This window comes from Vulpes lagopus, chromosome 3, assembly GCF_018345385.1.
Source record: "Vulpes lagopus strain Blue_001 chromosome 3, ASM1834538v1, whole genome shotgun sequence".
Lineage (NCBI taxonomy): Eukaryota > Metazoa > Chordata > Mammalia > Carnivora > Canidae > Vulpes > Vulpes lagopus.
In genome coordinates, this window is record NC_054826.1 from 65,240,011 (window position 1) to 65,259,886 (window position 19,876).

The window sequence follows — 19,876 nt, forward strand, 5'->3', positions numbered from 1 at the left end:
CTCTTTTAATGCAACTACTTTAGTTGATTCTTGCTTTCCAGACCTTTCTGATGCTAGATGTTCTTGGGTATTTTGAATCTTTGGTACAACTGATTTATGATGCCAAGTTGTAAAGGCAGAATAACATCTCTTCGGAAATATACAAATATTTTCAAAAGGGATCCCTGGGTGGCGCAGCGGTTTGGCGCCTGCCTTTGGCCCTGGGCGCGATCCTGGAGACCCGGGATCGAATCCCATATCAGGCTCCCGGTGCATGGAGCCTGCTTCTCCCTCCGCCTGTGTCTCTGCCTCTCTCTCTCTCTGTGACTATCATAAATAAATAAAAAAATTAAAAAAAAATAAAATAGACTTGGGCAAAAAAAAAAAACAAAAACAAATATTTTCAAAAAATTCAACTAATTTTGATGATAATAGAAACTTTGAATGACCTCAACATTTTATATCTTTAATACAATCTGCTTTTTATAGAAGTCTGCCTCAGAAAAATTTCAATTCCAGTGTAGTAATGCTTATGATGATGAGCATTTGAATTCAGGAGGCATGAGTGATGAAAAGTCAAAAGGATGAATTTCTTAGACATTTTGCAGGTTAATGTTCAAGTTTAGGGAATTGACTTCATTTGCTAAAATGTAGCTAATTACAACATGATAATTTGAGTTATTTCTGTGTTGTGTGTTCGTATGGTGTATATTTGCAAGAAGAGTTCCTTTGAGAAATTTGGATCATTTTTTTGTTTGGATCAAGTTATTAAATATGTCTTTTTATTTCTTAATTCCATTTCTAGTTGAGGTAAATTTGAACAAAAACTATATATTACAAGTTAATTGTCAACTATCCTGGTATTTCCACAATGATACATTTATTTAATCTTTTGCCCTGAGTGATTTTGAGTAAAATTTCAATTTATCTGGTACCAGCACTTTCATTTTTAGTCAAACTTTCCATTTTACAAAATAGAGATAAAATTGCCCAAATAAGCATTTATTTTTGAACTTTCCATTTTCTTCTCCTGTTTCCTGCTTAGCAGTGACTATATATCATACTTCCCAGAAAGAAATGAAAGCCTGATAAGTGTAATTTACTTAATTTGTAACTCCCATGGCTATAAAACCTTTCTAACCTATTTCTGAAATCATTCTTCTTTCATTAAAGTCTCAGTAGAAGACCGGTGTTTTTTCTATTCAAGGATAATTGTTCCACATGTTATCCTGTTTCCCAACAACCTGTTTCAACACTTATTTTTTCCTCTGTCCAATTTCCTCAGTTGCTCTTTGCTTTTTCACTGATTATATAGTATACATAGACATGTTAAGGATCTTTCCATCTTTAATAAAATAATAAATTGCATTTTTTAGCATGTGTTGTTTTCTCTTGTGGTTTTTTTTTTTTTTTTTGGTTTGTTTTGGTTTGGCTTTTGGGTTTTTTTGTTTGCTTGGTTTTTGCCTTTCATTCTTTCCCTGCTATACCAAGCTGCTCCAGTCTCTACAGGCTATCTTTGACATCCTCACCTCGCACTTAAACTCTTTGGCTTTGTCCTTTTATGTTGTCTTGATTTTTGTGTAATATTTCAAATATTCAGAAAGAAAAAAATAGACTACTATAATGAACATACATGTATATGACATTGATTTTTGTCAGGTTTTAACATTTGACTATATTTGCTTCAGTTTTTTTTCTTTAAAGATTTTATTTATTCATGAGAGGCACATAGAGGCAGAGACATAGGTAGAGGGAGAGGCAGGCTCCCTGTGGGGACCTTGATGCGGAACTTGATTCCAGGACCCCAGGATCACAACCCGAACCAAAGGCAGATGTTCAACCACTGAGCCACCTATGTGCCCCACTTCAGTTTTTTTTTAAAGAAACAAAATGAATATATAAAGTACGTTGCTATATACTTTCCCAAATCCTATTTTTTTCTCTTTTTCGGAGGTAGACTATTGTCTTTAATTTGTAATTTATTAATGCTATGCATAGCCTGGTTCTTTTGTGTGTTTTATTTTTAATTTAAAAAAAATTCTCAGGTGCAGAGAGTTAGGACAGTCCTATCACTCAGTTTATGTTATACTATCATTGTACATACTTCTCTCTTTTATTTAATATTTATATTCTTCTATCTTGTTTCATTTGAGTTATTTTTAATTTTTTAATTTTTAATTTTATTGTTTCCTCTAGCACATCAAGTCCTGAATTCTAAAAAAGTCTTACACACTGCTTCAGTATTGCTTCATGGCCATTTCTTTTCTCTTGGAACTCTTCTTAAATGTATCTTGGATCTCACAATCTGTACTGTTTATCTTATAACTGTTCTTTTATATTTTTTTCATTAGTTCTTCCCCTACTTTCCTGGGGTCTCTTCCTTTTCTTCCCCTCTTTTTTTTTTTTTTGTATGTGTGTGTGTGTGTGTGTGGTGGTAAAGTAGTTAAAACATCACATTTATCATGTTAACCATCTTTAAAGTATACATTTAATCACAGAGTGTCACCACCTATCATTTCCATAATTGTTTGCATGTTATAAAACTGAAAATCTGTACCCATTAAATAACTCTTTACTACCCCTTCCCCCAGCCCCTAGCAACCACCATTCTGCTTTCTCTCTGAATTTGAATATTAAAAGAACCTCATACAAGTGGAATCATACAGTTTTTGTATTTTTGTGTTTGGCTTATTGTACTTTGTGTAATGTCTTCAGGGTTCATCATGTTTTAGCATATGTTGGAATTTCCTTATTTTTGAGGGATATTCCAGGGTATGTATATACCACATTTTGTTCTTGCACTTATCCTCTAATGGATACTTGAGTTGCTTCCACATTGTAGCTGTTGTGAAAAATGATACTGTGATCATAGGTAAACAAATATCTATTGAAGACCTTGCTTTCTGTTCTTTTGGGTATGTACCCAGAAGTGAAATTGCTAGATCATATGCTAATCCTATTTTTAATTTTCTTATGGAACCTCCATACTGTTTTTCACAGTAATATACCATTTTACATTTCCACCAGCAAGGGTTCTACTTTTTTCATATCTTTGCCAGTGCTTGCTATGTTCTATCCTTATATTAGCCATCCTAACAGATGTGAAGTGATATCTCAGTATAGTTTTCATTTGCATTTCTGTAATGATCAGTGTGATGTTGAACAACTTTGCATGTGCCTAGTAGTCAGTCATATTTCTTCCTTGGAGAAATATTTGTTCACATCCTTTGCCAGTTTTTTAACTCTGTTATTGTATTTTTTTAATTATTAAGTTTTATGAGTTTTCCATATGATCTATTTGTTAACTCCATAACAGATATATCATGTGCAATTATTTCATCTCATTATATAATTGCCTTTTTACTCTATTGACATTATCTTTTGATGCACACAATTTTTAAAATTTCATGAAATGCACTTTGTCTTTTTTTTTCTTTGTTCCTTGTGCCTCCAGTGTCATACCCAAGAAATCATTGCCAAATCTAATGTGAAGATTTCCATCTATGTTTTCTTCCATAAGTAATATAGTTTTAGGTCTTCTATTTTGGTCTTTGATCCAATTCAAGTTAATTTGTTTTAAAGATTTATTTATTTATTTTAGAGAGAGAGAGCAGGTCAGCACATGAGAGTAGGAAGGGAGGGGTATGGGGAAGAGAGAAGAACAAGCAGACTCCACACTGAGCGCAGAGACAGTCGCCGGGATTAGTACCATAATCCATGAGATCACGACCTGAGCTGAAATCACAAGTTGGACGCTTGCTTAACCAACTGAGCTACCCAGGCACCCCTCAAGTTAATTTCTTAATATGGAGTTAGATAAGGGTTCAGCTTCATTCTTTGGCATGTGGATACCAATATTCCCAGCACTGTTTGTTGAAAAAACTATTCTTTTTCCATTAAATGGTTGTGGCTCCCTTGTCAAAAATCATTGACCAGGTATGTGAGGGTTTATTTCTAGCTCTATATTCTATTACAATGGTCTATATGTTCTTTTGATGACTAGTTTTGTAGTATGTTTTAAATCAGGATGTAGTCCTCCAACTTTGTTCTTTTTTTTCAAAATTTGTTTTGGGACACCTGGGTGGCTCAGTCAGTTAGTCTGCCTTTGACTCAGGACATGATCCAGTTCCACATCAAGCTCCCTGCTCTGGGATGTCTGCTTTTCCCTCTGCCCTTCTCCCCTGCTCATGATCTCTCTCTCTCTCTCAAATAAATAAATAAAATCTTAAAAAAAATTTTGTTTTGGAGTCCTGAGAGATTCCATGACACGTATTAGTTGTTTCCATATCTTGGCTATTGTGAATAATGCTGTAATGAACATGGGAGTACAGATATTTCTTCAAGATATTGATTTTATTTTCTTTGAATATATACCCAAAAGTGAGATTTCTGGAAGATGTGGTAGTTCTATTTTTAATGTCTTAAGGAACTTCCATACTACTTTCCATAGACGCTGAACCAATTTACATTTCCACCAACAGTGCAAAAAGGATCCCTTTTCTCCATATCCTCACCTACACTTGTTATCTCTACTCTCTTTTTTTTTTACTCTCTTTTTAATTAAATATTGTATTTATTTATTGGGGAGGGGGCACTGAGAGGGTGGGTGGGCAGGGACCCCAACATGGGACTCAGTTTTAGGACCCCAGGATCATGACTTGAGCTGAAGGCAGATACTTAACACACTGAGCCACCCGACTGGTCCTCTTTTCTCTCTCTTTTTTTTAAGCTTTTTTTTTTTTTTAAAGATGTATGTATGTATGTATGTATTTATTTATTTTTAAAGATTTTATTTATTTATTAATGAGAGACAGAGAGAGAGAGGCAGAGACACAGGCAGCAGGAGAAGCAGGCTCCATGCAAGGAGCCGGATACAGGACTTGATCCCGGGACTCCAGGACCATGCCCTGGGCCGAAGGCAGGCGCCAAACCGCTGAGCCACCTGGGGATCCCAATGTATTTATTTATTTGAGAGAGAGAGAGTATGTGTGTGTGCATGTGCACAGAGGGAGAAAATCTTCAGGCAGACTCCCCACTGGATATGAAGCCTGATGCAGGACTCGATCTCACAACCCTGAGATCATGACCTGAGCTGAAACCAAGAGTCAGAGGCCCAATCAGCTGAACCACCCAGGCACCCATCTTTTCTCTTTTTGATCCTATCTAACAGGTGTGAGGTTCTATTTCCTTGTGGTTTTGATTTACATTTTCCTTTTTTTTTTTTTTAAGATTTTATTTATTCATAGAGACAGAGGGGGAGAGGGACAGAGACACAGGCAGAGGGAGAAGCAGGCTCCATACAGGAAGCCTGACATGGGACTCGATCCGAGATCTCCAGGATCACATCCCAGGCTGCAGGCGGCGCTAAACCGCTGAGCCACCAGGGCTGACCTGATTTACATTTTCCTGATGATTAGTGATGTTGAGCACCAAGCACCTTTTTACGTGTCCATTGATCATTTGGATGTCTTCCTTGGAAAAATGGCTTTTTAATTCAGTCTGCCCATTAAATTGAATTGGTTTTTGTAGGATTTTTTGTTTTCGTTTTCGCTTTTTTTTTCTTTTGGCTTTTAAAGTTTTTAATTCCACCTAATTAACATACAGTGTTATACTGATTTCAGGTATACAGTATAGTGATTCAACAGTTCCATATATCATCCAGTTATCATCATCACACTTGCAGTCCTTAATCCCCATCGCTTGTTTAACCCATCTCCCCATTCCCTTCCTCTTTGGTAACCACCAGTTCTTTATACTTAAGAGTCTGAATTTTTTGTTTGGTTGATTTTTAAAGTAGACTCCTCACCCGGTATGGAGCCCAATGTGGGGCTTAACCTCACGAGATTGAGACCTGAGCTGAGATCAAGACTCAGACACTTAACCAACTGAACTACCCAGGTGTCCTAAATATCTGTTTGTTTGTTTTTTTTAAGATTGTATTTATTTATTCATGAAAGACCCACAGAGAGAGAGAGAGAGAGACAGAGAGAGAGAGAGGCAGAGACATAGGTAGAGGGAGAAGCAGGCTTCATGCAGGGAGCCTGATGTGGGACTCGATCCTGGGTCTCCAGGATCACACCCTGGGCTGAAGGCAGGCGCTAAACTGCTGAGCCACCTAGGGATTCCCTAAATGTCTGGTTTTTGTCTTTATTTCCTTTGCTAGTTTTTTGTTTCTTATATTCCACACATAAGCAAAATCATATGGTGTTTGTCTTTTTCTGACTTATTTTCTTTTTTTTTTTTTTTTTTTTTCTGACTTATTTTCATTTAACATTTTACCCTCTAGAACCATCCATGTTATATACTACCTCCTTTTTACCTTTTTGTCTATTAACGGACACCTGGGTTCCTTCCATATTTTGGCTTTTGCAAATAATGCTGCAATAAATAGGGGTATATATCTTTTCAAATTAGTGTTTTTGTTTCTTTGGGTAAATACTCAGTAGTGGAATTACTGGATCATATGGCAGTTCTGTTTTTAAGTTTTTGAGGAATCTCCATACTGTTTTCCATAGTGGGTGCACCAGTTTGCATTCCTACCATCAGTGCACAAAGGTACCTTTTTGTCCACATCCTCGTAAACACTTGTTTCTTCTATTGTTAATTTTAGCTATTCTGATAAGTGTGAAGTGATACCTCATTCTGGTTCTGATTTTCATTTTCCTGATTAATGGTGTTGAGCACTTTTCGCTGAACCTGTTGGTCATCTGTATATCTTCTTTGAAAAAAATATCTATTCAGATCATCTGCCCACTTTAAAATCAGATTTTTTTTTTATTGTATGAATTCCTTGAATTTGACAAAATACAACATCTTTTTTTGTGTGCTAAAGACCTGAATGAATTGGGTATAGAAGAAACATACTTCAACTTAAGAAAGGCACTATATAACAAACCTACAGCTAACATCATACTGAACACAGGAAGGTTGAAATCTTTTCCTCTGTAATGAGAAAAAAGACAAGGATGCCCACTCTAAACACTTTTACTACATAGTACTGGAAGTTCCACCTAGAGCAGTTCGGAAAGACAAAGAAGTATAAGGCATCCAAATAGGAAAGAAAGAAGGAAGATTGTTATTATCTGCCGATCATATGATCATATATAACGATAATCCCAAAGACTCAATCAAAAAGCTGTTGGAACTGATCAACAAATTAGCTAAGTTGCAGGATATAAAATCAACATACCAAAAAAAAAATGATTGTTTTTATACACTAACAATGAATTATCTGAAAAAGAAATAAAGATAATTATTCTATTCACAGTAGCATCAAGAACAACAAAATACACAGGAATAAATTTAACCAAGGTAATGAAACATTTATACAATGAAAACTACAAGTCTTTGATGAAAGAAATATAAGACACATGCAAATGAAAAGATATCCCGGGTTCATGGATTAGAACAATAAATGACATTTAAATGTTTTTACTACCCAAAGCCATCTGTATGTACATTCAATACAATACCTGTAAAAATTCTATTCACATTTTTAACAGGAAAGGAATCCTAAAATTTCTATGGAACTACAAAAGAACCTGAGAAAAAAGAGCTAAGCTGGAAGCATCCCACTTCCTGATATCAAACTACATAGCGATATTAAAACAGTGTATTCTGCATAAAAATTGACCAGTGACACAGAATGGAGATCCCAGAAATAAACCACCACCTATGCAGTCAATTAATATTTGACAAGGGAGCCAGGAATACTCTATGGTCAAAGGACAGTTTCTTCAACAAATGGTGTTGGAAAACTATAAGCACATTCAGAAAATGAAATTGAACCCTTATTGAAATCATTCACCAGAATTAACCCGAAGGAATTAAATTCTTTAACGTAAGACCTAAAACAATCAAGCTTATAGACCTTTCCTTAGAAGGAAACTTATAGAAGGACACATAGTGGAAGCACTACTTATCTTTCATCTTCCAATGATCTTTTTGGTTATGATATCAAAAACACAAGCAACAAGGAAAAATCAACAAATGGGACTCTATCAAATGAAAAAGCTTCTGCACGACAAAGGAACTCATCAACTAAATGAAAGGATAACCTACAGAAAGTTATTTCCAAACCGTATATTGAGTAAGGAGTTAATACTCCTTTTCTTTCTTGATGAATCTAGCCAAACATCTATTTTATCTTTTCAAAAAAACTAGCTCTTATTATCATTGGTCTTTTCTATTGTCTTTTATTCCCTATTTAATTTTCTTCCACACTCATCTTTTTCTTGATTTTTAAATTTTTATTTTTATTTATTTGAGAGAGAGAGTGCAAGAGAGCATGAGTTGGAGGAGGGGTTGAGGGAGAACTAGACTCCCTGCTGAGCGGGGAGCCTACCTCAGAGTTTGATCCCAGGACCCTAGGATCATGACCTGAGCCAAAGGCAGAAACTTAACCAACTGAACCGTCCAGGCACCCTATTCCACTTTGTTTATTATCTCCTACTTTTTGCTGTGAGCTTAATTTGTTCTTTTTCTAGTTCCTTGAAATGTAAGGTAAATTGTTTATTTGAGATCTTTATTTTTTAAATATAGGTGTTTATTGCTATGAATTTCCCTCTTAGAAATGATTTTTGCTATATTCTGTAAGATTTGATATGCTGTGTTTCCATTTTTCTTTGTTTCATGATATTTTAAAATTTTTCTTTTCATTTCTTTGTTGACCCATTGGTTTTTCAGGAACATGTTTAATCTTCATGCATTTTAAAATTTTGCAGTATTCTTCTAGTAATTGATTTTTTAGTTACATAGCCTTATGGTCAGAAAATATGCTCATTATGATTTCAGTCTTCTTAAATTTATTATGACTTGTGGCCTAACACATGGTGTCTTCTGGAGAATGTTCCATGTGTGCTTGAGAATAATATGTATTCTGCTGCAATTGAATGGAATGTTCTGTAAATATCTTTTTAAAAATTCATTTTGTCTAACAGTTTTAAGTCCAGTGTTTCCTCATTTATTTTCTCTCAGGATGGTCTATTGTTCAAAGTGGGGTGTTCAAATCCCCTACTGTTATTGTATTGCTGTGTGTATTTCCCTTCTGTCACATTTGCTATATATATTTAGGTTCTCCATGTCCCATACGTAACTAGTTAGAAATGTTATATTCTATTTATGAATTTACCTTTCATTGTTATGTTATTTTTTTTTTAATTTTTATTTATTTATGATAGTCACAGAGAGAGAGAGAGAGAGAGAGGCAGAGACACAGGCAGAGGGAGAAGCAAGCTCCATGCACCGGGAGCCCGACGTGGGATTCGATCCCGGGTCTCCAGGATCGCGCCCTGGGCCAAAGGCAGGCGCCAAACTGCTGCGCCACCCAGGGATCCCATGTTATATTCTTCTTTTCTTTGTCTCTTGTAATGGTCTTTGGCTTAAATTGTATTTTGTTTGGTAGTATAGCTATTCCTGCTTTCTTTGGCTTCGATTTTCATGAAATATCTTTTCCCATCAACTTTGTCTCAGCTTGTGTGTCTCCCAAAACCCGAAGTGAGCCTCTTGTTTTTTTTTTTTGTTGTTGTTGTTTTGTTTTGTTTTGTTTTTTGTTTTGTTTTTTTAAAGATTTTATCTATTTATCTGACAGAGAGCCCAAGCAGGGAGAATGGTAGGCAGAGGGAGAGGGAGAAGCAGCCTCCCCACTGAGCAAGGAGTCTGATGCGAGGGTTGATCCCAGGACTCTGGGAACATGACCTGAGCCAAAGGCAGATGCTTAACCATCTAAGCCATTCAGGCACCCCCCACTCTGTGAAGCCAGCCTCTTGTATGCAATAAATAGTTGGGTTTTGTTTTTTGTTGTTTTGTTTTGTTTTGCCATTCTGTTCTTTGCAGAATTTAATCCATTACATTTAAAGTAATTATTGACATTAATTATTGCCATTTTGTTAATTTTTTTTTAAAGATTTTACTTATTTATTCATGAGAGACACAGAGAGAGAGAGGCAGAGACATAGGCAGAGGGAGAAGCAAGCTCCCTGTGGGGAGCCCAATGCAGACTCTATCCCAGGACCCTGGGATCATTCCCTGAGCTGAAGGCAGATGCTCAACTACTGAGCCACCCAGGCATCCCTTTTTAATTGTTCTCTGAGTGTTTGTAATTCCTTTATCCTTTTCTTTTTCTCTTATTCCCTTCCTTTGTGATTTGATCATTTTCTATAGCAGTGTGCTTCGTTTTTTTTCTTTTCACCTTTTGTGTATCTAGTTAGGTAATTGCTTTCTGATTATCATGGGGCTTACAGAAAACATTTTATAACAGTGTATTTTAAGTTGCTAATAGTTTAACTTCTAATGTATATAAAGCTCTACATTTATTCATCCCCAATATTTTAGTTTTTAATATCACAATTTTTATCTTTTTACATTGTTTATCCATTAACAGGTTATTGTAGTTCTTTTTTTTTTATTTTTCTGAAACACTTATTTTTTTACATTTAAATTCAGTTACTTAACATATAATGTATTACTAGTTTCAGAGGTAGAATTTAGTGATTCATCAGCCTTACATAATACCCAGTGCTCATTACATCACTTGGTTCCTTAATGCCCATCACCCAGTTTACTCCATCCCCCCATCTCCTCCCTTCCAGCAAACCTCAATTTGTTTCTTATGATTTAGAGTCTCTTATGGTTTGTCTCCCTCTCTGATTTCATCTTACTTTATTTTTTCCTCTCTTCCCATATAATCCTTTGTTTTGTAGTTCTTTTTAATACTTTTTTTTTGAATCTTCATGCTAGAGTTAGAAGTTATTTACACATCACCATTACAAAATTAGAGTATTCTGAAATTAAATATACATTTTACCTTCACCAGTGAGTTTTACATGTTTATGTGTTTTTCTGATATTGGTGTCTTTTGGTTCAGGAATTACCTTTTAAAAAAATTATTTACTTAATTAATCTCTACACCAAACATGAGGCTCAGACTTATGATGAAGATCAAGAGCCACATGCTCTATTGACTGAGCCAGCCAGGCATCTCAGGTTTAGGAATTAGCTTTAATTTTCTTTTAAAGATTTTATTTATTTATTCATGAAAGACACACATAGAGAGAAGCAGAGACACAGGCAGAGGAAGGAGCAGGCTCCATGCAGGGAGCCTGATGTGGGACTTGATCCAGGGACTCCAGGATGCCTGAGCCAAAAGCAGATGCTCAACCGCTGACCCACCCAGGCATCCTTCCTTTAATATTTCTTGTAAGATTGATCTAGTATTGATGAATTCCTTCAGCTTTTGTTTTCCTAGAAAATTCTGCATTGTGCTTCAATGGATTCATCTTTTTTAGAACTCTTTAGGCTTCCTGCATCTGCGTGTCTGTTTCTTTCCCCAGTTTGGGGATGTTTTCAGTCATCATTTCTTTGAAAAAAATTTCTGCCCCTTTCTCTTATTCTTTCTACTGCTAGGACCTCTGTGGTGCACATTTTGATCCATTTGAGGATGTACTATAAGTTCCTTAAGCTATCTTCATTCTTTTTCATTCCCTTTTCTTTTTGTTCCTCTGATTAGGCAATTTCCTTAAGTTTGCTGCCAAAAAGTAATTGGCTTTTTATTCAACGAGACTGGTATCACTGAGTTTGGAATTGCATAGAACTTCATGAGGCCATCTTATGACAGATGATTGTTATTATGTCTGGCCAGTAATTCACTAGATGAAAGAGATGGAATCCCTACCATGTAGGACAACTGTTGGGGTACAGATTGGGTGTTATAAATCAACTCTTGAGAGAAAGTGTGCCAGACACTAATTTATTTACAAGATCTTTCTGCATGCTACCTTTTCCAAGGTCTGACTATAGTCTTCATTCAAAGCCTATGTATGATTTCTCACATCAGGGCCCACAGGGATTCACTGTCACTTGCATTCACTTGGCCTCAAGATATTATCACCTTGATTTTCCTTAGGTATTATACCAAAATTAAACCCTAGAACTGGCTTCAGGACCAGCGGTTTTATTGAAGAGAACTATCTTAATATCATGAAGTTCAAGAATGCTTTAAGTAAATGATTGAACGTAACTATTATAATTCTATTAGTAAATCTTTTCTCTAGGCTACCTATCTCCAAATCATACAGTTTTCTATATATCTTAGCTCCTAAGCCTTTTTTATCTTAGATGCTGTATTCCAAACACTTTATAAAAATAGTTTTTTCACATTCTTTTGAATATAACCACTTAAAAGGAGGCAGTTTTATATCATTTAATACGGTGTGACCTCCAAGATACATTGCTAAGTGAAAAAAGGAAAGTATGTACTGGATTATGTCTATATTAAACTTTAACAGACTCTGGATCTGTTCTGTGCTCCTGCAGAAGAGTGTTTGGCTGGGGTGTCCTGTGGTATGAGGGACTGGCTGGGAGGGGGGCCAAGGGCAATCAACAGCCACAGAGGATGGTGCCACAAAGGAGAGCCTTGGGGGTCAGGACTACTGTGCTGTCAGAAAAGATTAGAAATGGGGATTTCTGAGGAGGAACCGCCAAGTGCTCTGCCAGAAGGGCCAGGCCTCTAGTTGGAACTGTCTTGCTTGCATTTCATCCTGTCTACACTGTTGTACGCATGCCTTGAAGTTTTCCTGAATGATGAGACAAAATGTGTTTTCTTTTTTTTTTTTTTTTAAATTTTATTTTATTTATTTATGATAGGCACACAGTGAGAGAGAGAGAGAGGCAGAGACACAGGCAGAGGGAGAAGCAGGCTCCATGCACCGGGAGCCCGATGTGGGATTCGATCCCGGGTCTCCAGGATCGCGCCCTGGGCCAAAGGCAGGCGCCAAACCGCTGCGCCACCCAGGGATCCCCAAAATGTGTTTTCTTTGGCCATTTAGAGCCTGCGTTTTCAGAGCAAACAGTAGAAAACAAGAAAATGCTTTCAAGTATAAAAAGTACCTCAAACCATCTGCAGATAACACTGGGGTTACTGGCTCTACCAGCTTTTGAAGTAGCAAATCCATTATGCCATAGTTAAGGTACAAGCAGAACAATAAAAATAGTGAGATTAATTTAAAAAAATAAAAAGGATGTGAAAAGTCTATTACTTTCCTTGGCCTATTGTTTTAAACTAAAACTAATATTCAGCAGTATAATTCAAGGACTTGTAGCAACCCAGGAATCTGGTTTTGAATCTGAAAATTACTGACTTTTAAGTTATTGTTGTTCTACATGTATCTTGTAAAAGATTGACTTGATTTTTTAGTTCAGAAAAACCTCTTTTGCATAGCTATAGCTTATACCCTAAACATTGCAAACTGATTATTGTTGTTCAGAAGAACAGGAATACAGATGTCCTAAAGAAAGTTATTTCTTCTGTAGCCAGTATTATCCAGCAGGTAGTTGTAATATAATATAAAATGCCTTTGAATTAAGACGTGTAGCTAAGTTTTAAGGCTGCTAAGGGGTTGAAAAGCTCCTTGGTATATTTGCCACATGCCAAATATTTTGATAAAATCTCTGAAATCAGGGATGCCTGAGTGGCTCAGCAGTTGAGTGTCTGCCTTTGGCTCAGGGTATGATCCTGAGATCCAGGGTCGAATCCTACATCGGGCTCCCTGCATGGAGCCTGCTTCTCCCTCTGCCTATGTCGCTTCCTCTCTGTGTGTCTCTCGTGAGTAAATAAATAAAATCTTTAAAAATCTCTGAAATCAGTACTCAGATTTTAATGCAAATTAGTGTTGAAAGATTTCTGTCATGTATGGTTACAAATTAGCAGTCCTTTTATACTTGCTAAGTGCACATCTGGTAGTAGAGCTAAAACCACCATAACAGCTGTTGTCAGTGACCTCAAATTGACCATTTAGCCAGGACTGGCAGTTACAATGTTAGCTGTGTTAATGTGGCAAGTTAAAAACGTAAATAAAGGTTTTAATATTAGCAAATGGCTTTTTAGACATTGAACTGTTGGATTTTTAGATTGTATTGCCTTTATACATTTCCTGCTAGTTACTTATATGATACTATTTATTTTTGGCTACCTCAACATCTGAAATTCAGAGACAAGAGAAATGTTTTCACCAGAATACTGTGTAGATGGTATTTTGGTAAAAAAGATTTTTCTCATTCCTACATTTGTAAAAGAATATTATGCAGAAGATACAGTATTTTGTATATTCCACGCACAGAATCACAGCTTGGATGCCGGATTAAAAAATGGGCATATTAATATTATACTCTTTTAGTTAAATGTATGCCATATTTGAACTTATTACTATTTAAATATTTGTGTTCTTCTCAGCTCTGGTCTTTTCTAAATATGGTGTTTGTAAAAGATTTCCAGTAGTTCCCTTAATTTTTTTTAAAGATTTTATTTATTTATTTGACAGAGAGAACGAGTGGTAGGGAGAGGGTAAAGGGAGAAAGAGAAGCAGAATCCTTCCTCAGCAGGGAGCCTGATGGCAGGCTTCATCCCAGGACACTGAGATCATGACTTGAATGGAAGGCACGCTTAACTGACTGAACCATCCAGGTGTCCCATAGTTTCCTTAATTTTATAGTCAAAACTAAAAGTCTTATTGCTTCAGATTTGTTAATTAAATTTCCATGATATGTACTTTTATTTTTTAATGCTATTATTTAGTGTACTTTGTGTTTGAAAGACTATTAGCTATTTAAACTTAGGAATTCTCAATTCTGTTTTGATTTGGGATTCAAGAAATTGCATCAAAGTATAAAGTGTAAAATCAATCCCTTTTTAAAAATTTGGGTATTTAAGAATCTATAGCTACCATATATCTGTAATTATACCCAGTTACTGAGACCTTTTGAATTCTTGTATGACATTTTTTAGCTTTGTAGCTTTCAGTAATTTAAAAAATTGGGAAAATAGGGCACCTTGGTGGCTCAGTGGTTGAGTGTCTGTCTGCCTTTGGCTCAGGTCATGATCCCGGGGTCCTGGGATTGAGTCCCACATCATGCAGGGAGCCTGCTTCTTCCTCTGCCTATCTCTCTGCCTCTCTCTATGTGTCTCTCATGGATAAATAAATAAAGAAATTAGGGAAATATCTGCAAAAAATTTAAACAAGTTACACAAACATTGCCTCAACTAGACTATAAATGGTATTTGGAGGGTAAACATTTAAAGGTTTTTGAAATTCAAGTTTATGTCTCATATAAAAAATCCAATTATAGATAAAAAGATAGAATAAAGCATCTCTAAAAGCAAGATAGAAAATATATGAAAATGAGAATTCCGTAATATAGTAACACTCTGAATTCCTAATTTTAGGTGATGGAATATGAGAATAGGATTCGAGCGTATTCCACACCAGACAAAATCTTCCGATATTTTGCCACCTTGAAAGTCATCAATGAACCTGGTGAATCTGAAGTGTTTATGACTCCACAGGATTTTGTGCGATCCATAACACCCAATGAAAAACAACCAGAAAGTAAGTGCTAAAGTGAAAAATGAGATTGTGATATCAATTTTGTTATATGCTTCTTTATTTCTCTCTTTGTATTGCCTAAACATTATACATTTATCCTGTAATTATATTCATTGTTTAGTGACTATATGTTAGGCATTATTCATAGTCTTTAGGAGTACAAAAGAGGAGCCAGCAGTCTAATGAGCCTGTACTCAACCAGGATACTGGGTTGAGGATATTGTACCCCGGTGTCATCTACTAGAAAAACTTAAAGACATATACTTGTTGCCACTGGGCCAGGGGAGCACAGATGGAAGAAGTAGCAGACAGACCAAAAAGCCCAGAAAGGAAGAGACTGAGGAGGAAGACATTTCAGGGAATAGGACCTTTGAAGGACCGTTGCATACACCTGGAAATCCAGAGAGTAATGTGCATGCCCAGGGCCAGACATGTTTGAAAAAGACTTGAATGGGCTTGTACCCCTTACTGATCTTTGTTCCCCACGTAAGGATGTAGTGAAAGTTAAAGCAGAGTTGTAGGAGATGTAGCTAAAAATCAAAGGAGGTCCCCAGCTCAGAGCCAGTCTGCAACCATTAGGATGTTTTTTGGGGTGTTTTCTGTTTTGTTTTTTCATTCTTTTTGCCTCCAGCTTTTAAAGAAGTTTCTGTCATGCTACTTGCTGACTGTTTAGATAATAGAACAGAAATTTCAGTGACAACACATGATGGAGAACATAATATTTGCGAAAATATTTTGGAAAAAATCACTAATCACTGATGACTGTAATTCTCAATGAGGTATATAACATCAAACAGTGGGAAATAGGGAAAATCTGGCTTTCAGAATTACCACATTATAATATTTAAAATGTCCAATTTTAATTTAAAAAATTGTATGGCATACCAATGAGCAGGAATAAATGACGCATCAGCAGAAAGAAAAAGAAATTGACAGAAACCATCCCTGAGAAAGCCCAAGCACTGTACTTACTAGACAAAGACTTTAAATCATCTGTCTTAAATCTGCTCAAAGAGCGAAATGAAACCCGTTGACAAAGAACTGTAGGAAACAAGATGAACAATGTATTAATAAATAGAGAATACCCATAAAGAGATAGCAATCCTAAAAAGGAACTGAGTAATAATTCCTTGAGCTTGAAGAGTTCAGTAGCTGAAATAAAAAATTCACTAGAATAGTTCAACCGTAGATTTTGAACAGGGAGATAGAAGAATCGTAGAACTTAGACTAACTGATACTATCTATTCAGAGGAGCAGAATGCAAAAAGAACGAATAAAATTGAACAGAGCCTGAGACGCATATGCATAATGGGAGTCCCAGAAAGAGAAATTAAAGACATTTCTAAATAATCAAAAGCTGAGAAAGTTTGTTGCTTGTAGTTCTTCCCTGCAAGAAATGCTAAATGGAGTTTTTTAGGCTGAATTGAAAGAATGCTAGACAGTAACTTAATGTCATTCAAAGAAATTAAAAAATAAAGATTAATAAAGTTAACTACACAGAGAAATATAAAAGTCAGTATTGCTTTATCTTTGACTCCTTTTTGCTTCCTTTATGATTTATTTTTTTTCCTTTATGATTTAAAAGACAAATTCATAAAACAACAGTTGTTAGTATGTGAATGTTGAATCAAAATACGTTATTTTCATTTAAGATGTCAATTGTAAGATATTAATTGTAAACCACTAAGAAAATAACTTTGAAATATACAGAAAAGAAAATAAGGGAATAGAAATGGTACACTAGAAAAAATTAAACACAAGAGGGCAAGATCGGAGGATTCAAAGGGCAAAAAATATGTAAGACATATAGAAAACAAATTATAAGATGGCAGAAGCAGATCCTTTCTTATCAGGAGTCACTTTAAATGTAAGTGAATTAAACTCACCATTTAAAAGAGATTGAGAGGGATGCCTGGGTGGCTCAGCGGTTAAGCACGTCTGCCTTCAGCTCACGGAGTGATCCTGGAGTACTGGGATTGAGTCTTACATCGGCTTCTTGCATGGAGCCTGCTTCTTCTCCCTCTGCACTCTCTCTCTGCCTCTTTCTGTGTGTCTCATGAATGAGTAAATAAAATCTTTAAAAATAAAATAAAACAGATTGAGAGGAGAAAAAATAGGATCTAACTTTATATTGTCTGTAAGAGACTTAACTTTAGCTCCAAAGGCAAGAGTTGGCTGAAAATTAAATTGTACAAATAGTAGTCAAAAGAGAGGTGAGGTGATTATACTAATATCAGACAAAGTAGATTTTTGTAAGAAATTGTTACATAAGACAAAGACATTATTGATAACAGGGTCAGTTCATCAAGAAGATATAACAATGATAAATACATACATACCAAATGACAGACCCCAAAACATATGAAGGAAACATTGACAGAGTTGAAGTGAGACATAGTTCTTCAATTATAGTTGGGAAATGGAGCGGCTGAATGGCTCAGGCAGTTAAGCATTGACCCTTGCTTTTGGCTTAGGTTGTGATTTCATAGGTGGTGAGATGGAGCCCTGAGTTGGGCTCCCAGCTCAGCAAGGGGTCTGCTTGAGGTTCTCTCCTCTCCCTCTGCCCCTCCCCCTGTTCTCTCTCTCTCAAATAAATCTTATAAAAAATGCTAAACATAATTAATTTAAAAAAAATAGTTGGGAGATATCAGTACTGCCATTTCAATAATGGATATAATATTTAGACAGAAGGTTAGTGAAGAAATAGAACTTAATGCTATAAACCAGTTAGACCAAAGGCACTTATTTATAAACATTCCACTCAAGAGCAGCAGAGTATGCAGTCTTCTCAAGTGCACATCAAATATTCTCCAGAACAGACCTAATAGACCATATGTTAAGTAATAAAATGAATCTTAATAGATTTTAAAAGATTAAGATCATACAAGTATCTTTTTATTTATTTATTTTTTACAAGTATCTTTTCTGATTGTAGTAGAACGAAATTATCCATCAATAAAAAGGAAAACTAGAAAATTCATAAATATGTGTAAAGTAAACAATATGCTCTTAAACAACCAGTGGATCAGAGAAATCACAAGAGCAGTTAAAAAATACTTTGAGATAAATGAAAGAGAAAATGGAACTTACCAAAACTTATGCAGTCCTCCAAAAGCAGTGCTTAGAGTGAAACTTAGAGCTATAAACACCAACATTTAACCAGAAGGAAGACCTCAAATCAGTTTCCTAAAAACTGTTGTTGGCACTAAAAGGAAAGCAAACAAAACCCAAAGATAAGGAAATAAGGAAATAAGTTAATGTATTAATAAATGAAATGGCAAATAGAAGAACAAGTACCTCAAAAATGGAAATATCCCAAATGTATTGTTTAACAGCTGAATGGATAACAAATTATAGTGTATACAATGGAGTATTATTTGTGTGTGGATGCACCTTGACAACCTTATGCTAAGTGAAACAAACTAAACACAAAAGACCACATATCATATGATTTTATTTATATGAAGTATCTAATAAAAGTAAATCCATAAAGATAGAAACTGGGTTGTTAGTTGCCAGCAGCTAGGTTAAAGGAATGAGAACCGACTGCTTAATTGGTGTGAGGGTTTCTTATTTGGAGCGATGAAAGTGTTGTGGAACTAGATAGAGAGGTGATAGTTATACAACATAGTGAATGTACTAAATGCCACCGAACTGCACTCTTTGAAATGGTTATCTTATTTTAATTGAATTTCACTCTGTTTTTATTATTTATTTTTATTTTTTTCCCTTTATTTTTAAAAGGGGAAAAAGAATGTGTAGTCAGTCCTCATTTGCAGATTTTGTGTTTATAAATTTGCATACTCACTAAAATGTACTTGTAACCCCATAATCTGTATTCGCAGTGCTTTTGCAGTCATCCGCAGGTATGTGCAAAAATTTGAGTCACCCTTTACATGTTGGCCAGCAGAAGTCAAGCAAAGTAGAGCTCTGCCTTTTCATTCTTTAAACAAATGTCCTTGGAGAGAGGACAGGAGAAAAGACGGAGAGAGAATAAAATGTCTTTAAACACAAACACACATAAAACAAGGTTTTATATATATTGATTGGTTAACAAAAATTTTGTGACCAGAGGTTCAAGGAACCAACCCTTTATTTCCCCTAGGAGAAATAGGTCAGTATGCAGCAATTCATTTTTCATGGCAGTTTTATAGAACATAAATACCACAATTAGCACAAATCAGTTGTATATGGTATAGGAGTAAGATGTAAATGAAACTATTCTTTTTAGAGGATATGTTTAAGGAAGGTATCCTAAAGGAAGTGGCATTTGAGTTGGATTTTGAAAAAAGAATAATCATTCATTATATATTTGAGAGGGAAAGGGCATCACTCAGAGTGAGTAAACTGCGTGGTCGAAATACAGACATGTGAAATAGTCTGAGTTTGAGGAACCAGAAAGAAATATGATGTTTTCTAACCAGGGAGTTTATAATGTTTTGGCCATATTTATTAACATTAATATATGTCTACAACAGTTGAAAACTCTAGGTAGAATTATTACCCCTCAAAGATGCAGA

At 35.5% G+C, this 19,876-nt stretch overlaps 1 protein-coding gene across 6 annotated transcripts in view; it reads left to right on the forward strand.

Moving 5' to 3' along the window:
• MICU1 (mitochondrial calcium uptake 1) overlaps nt 1–19,876 on the forward strand; it is a 248,469-nt gene that overhangs the window by 74,068 nt on the left and 154,525 nt on the right. For all 6 annotated transcript variants that reach the window (XM_041748273.1, XM_041748278.1, XM_041748275.1 and 3 more), the window contains one exon: nt 15,197–15,359. In XM_041748273.1, coding sequence (XP_041604207.1) covers nt 15,197–15,359 — 163 coding nt within the window. The remainder of the gene's footprint in view (nt 1–15,196; nt 15,360–19,876) is intronic.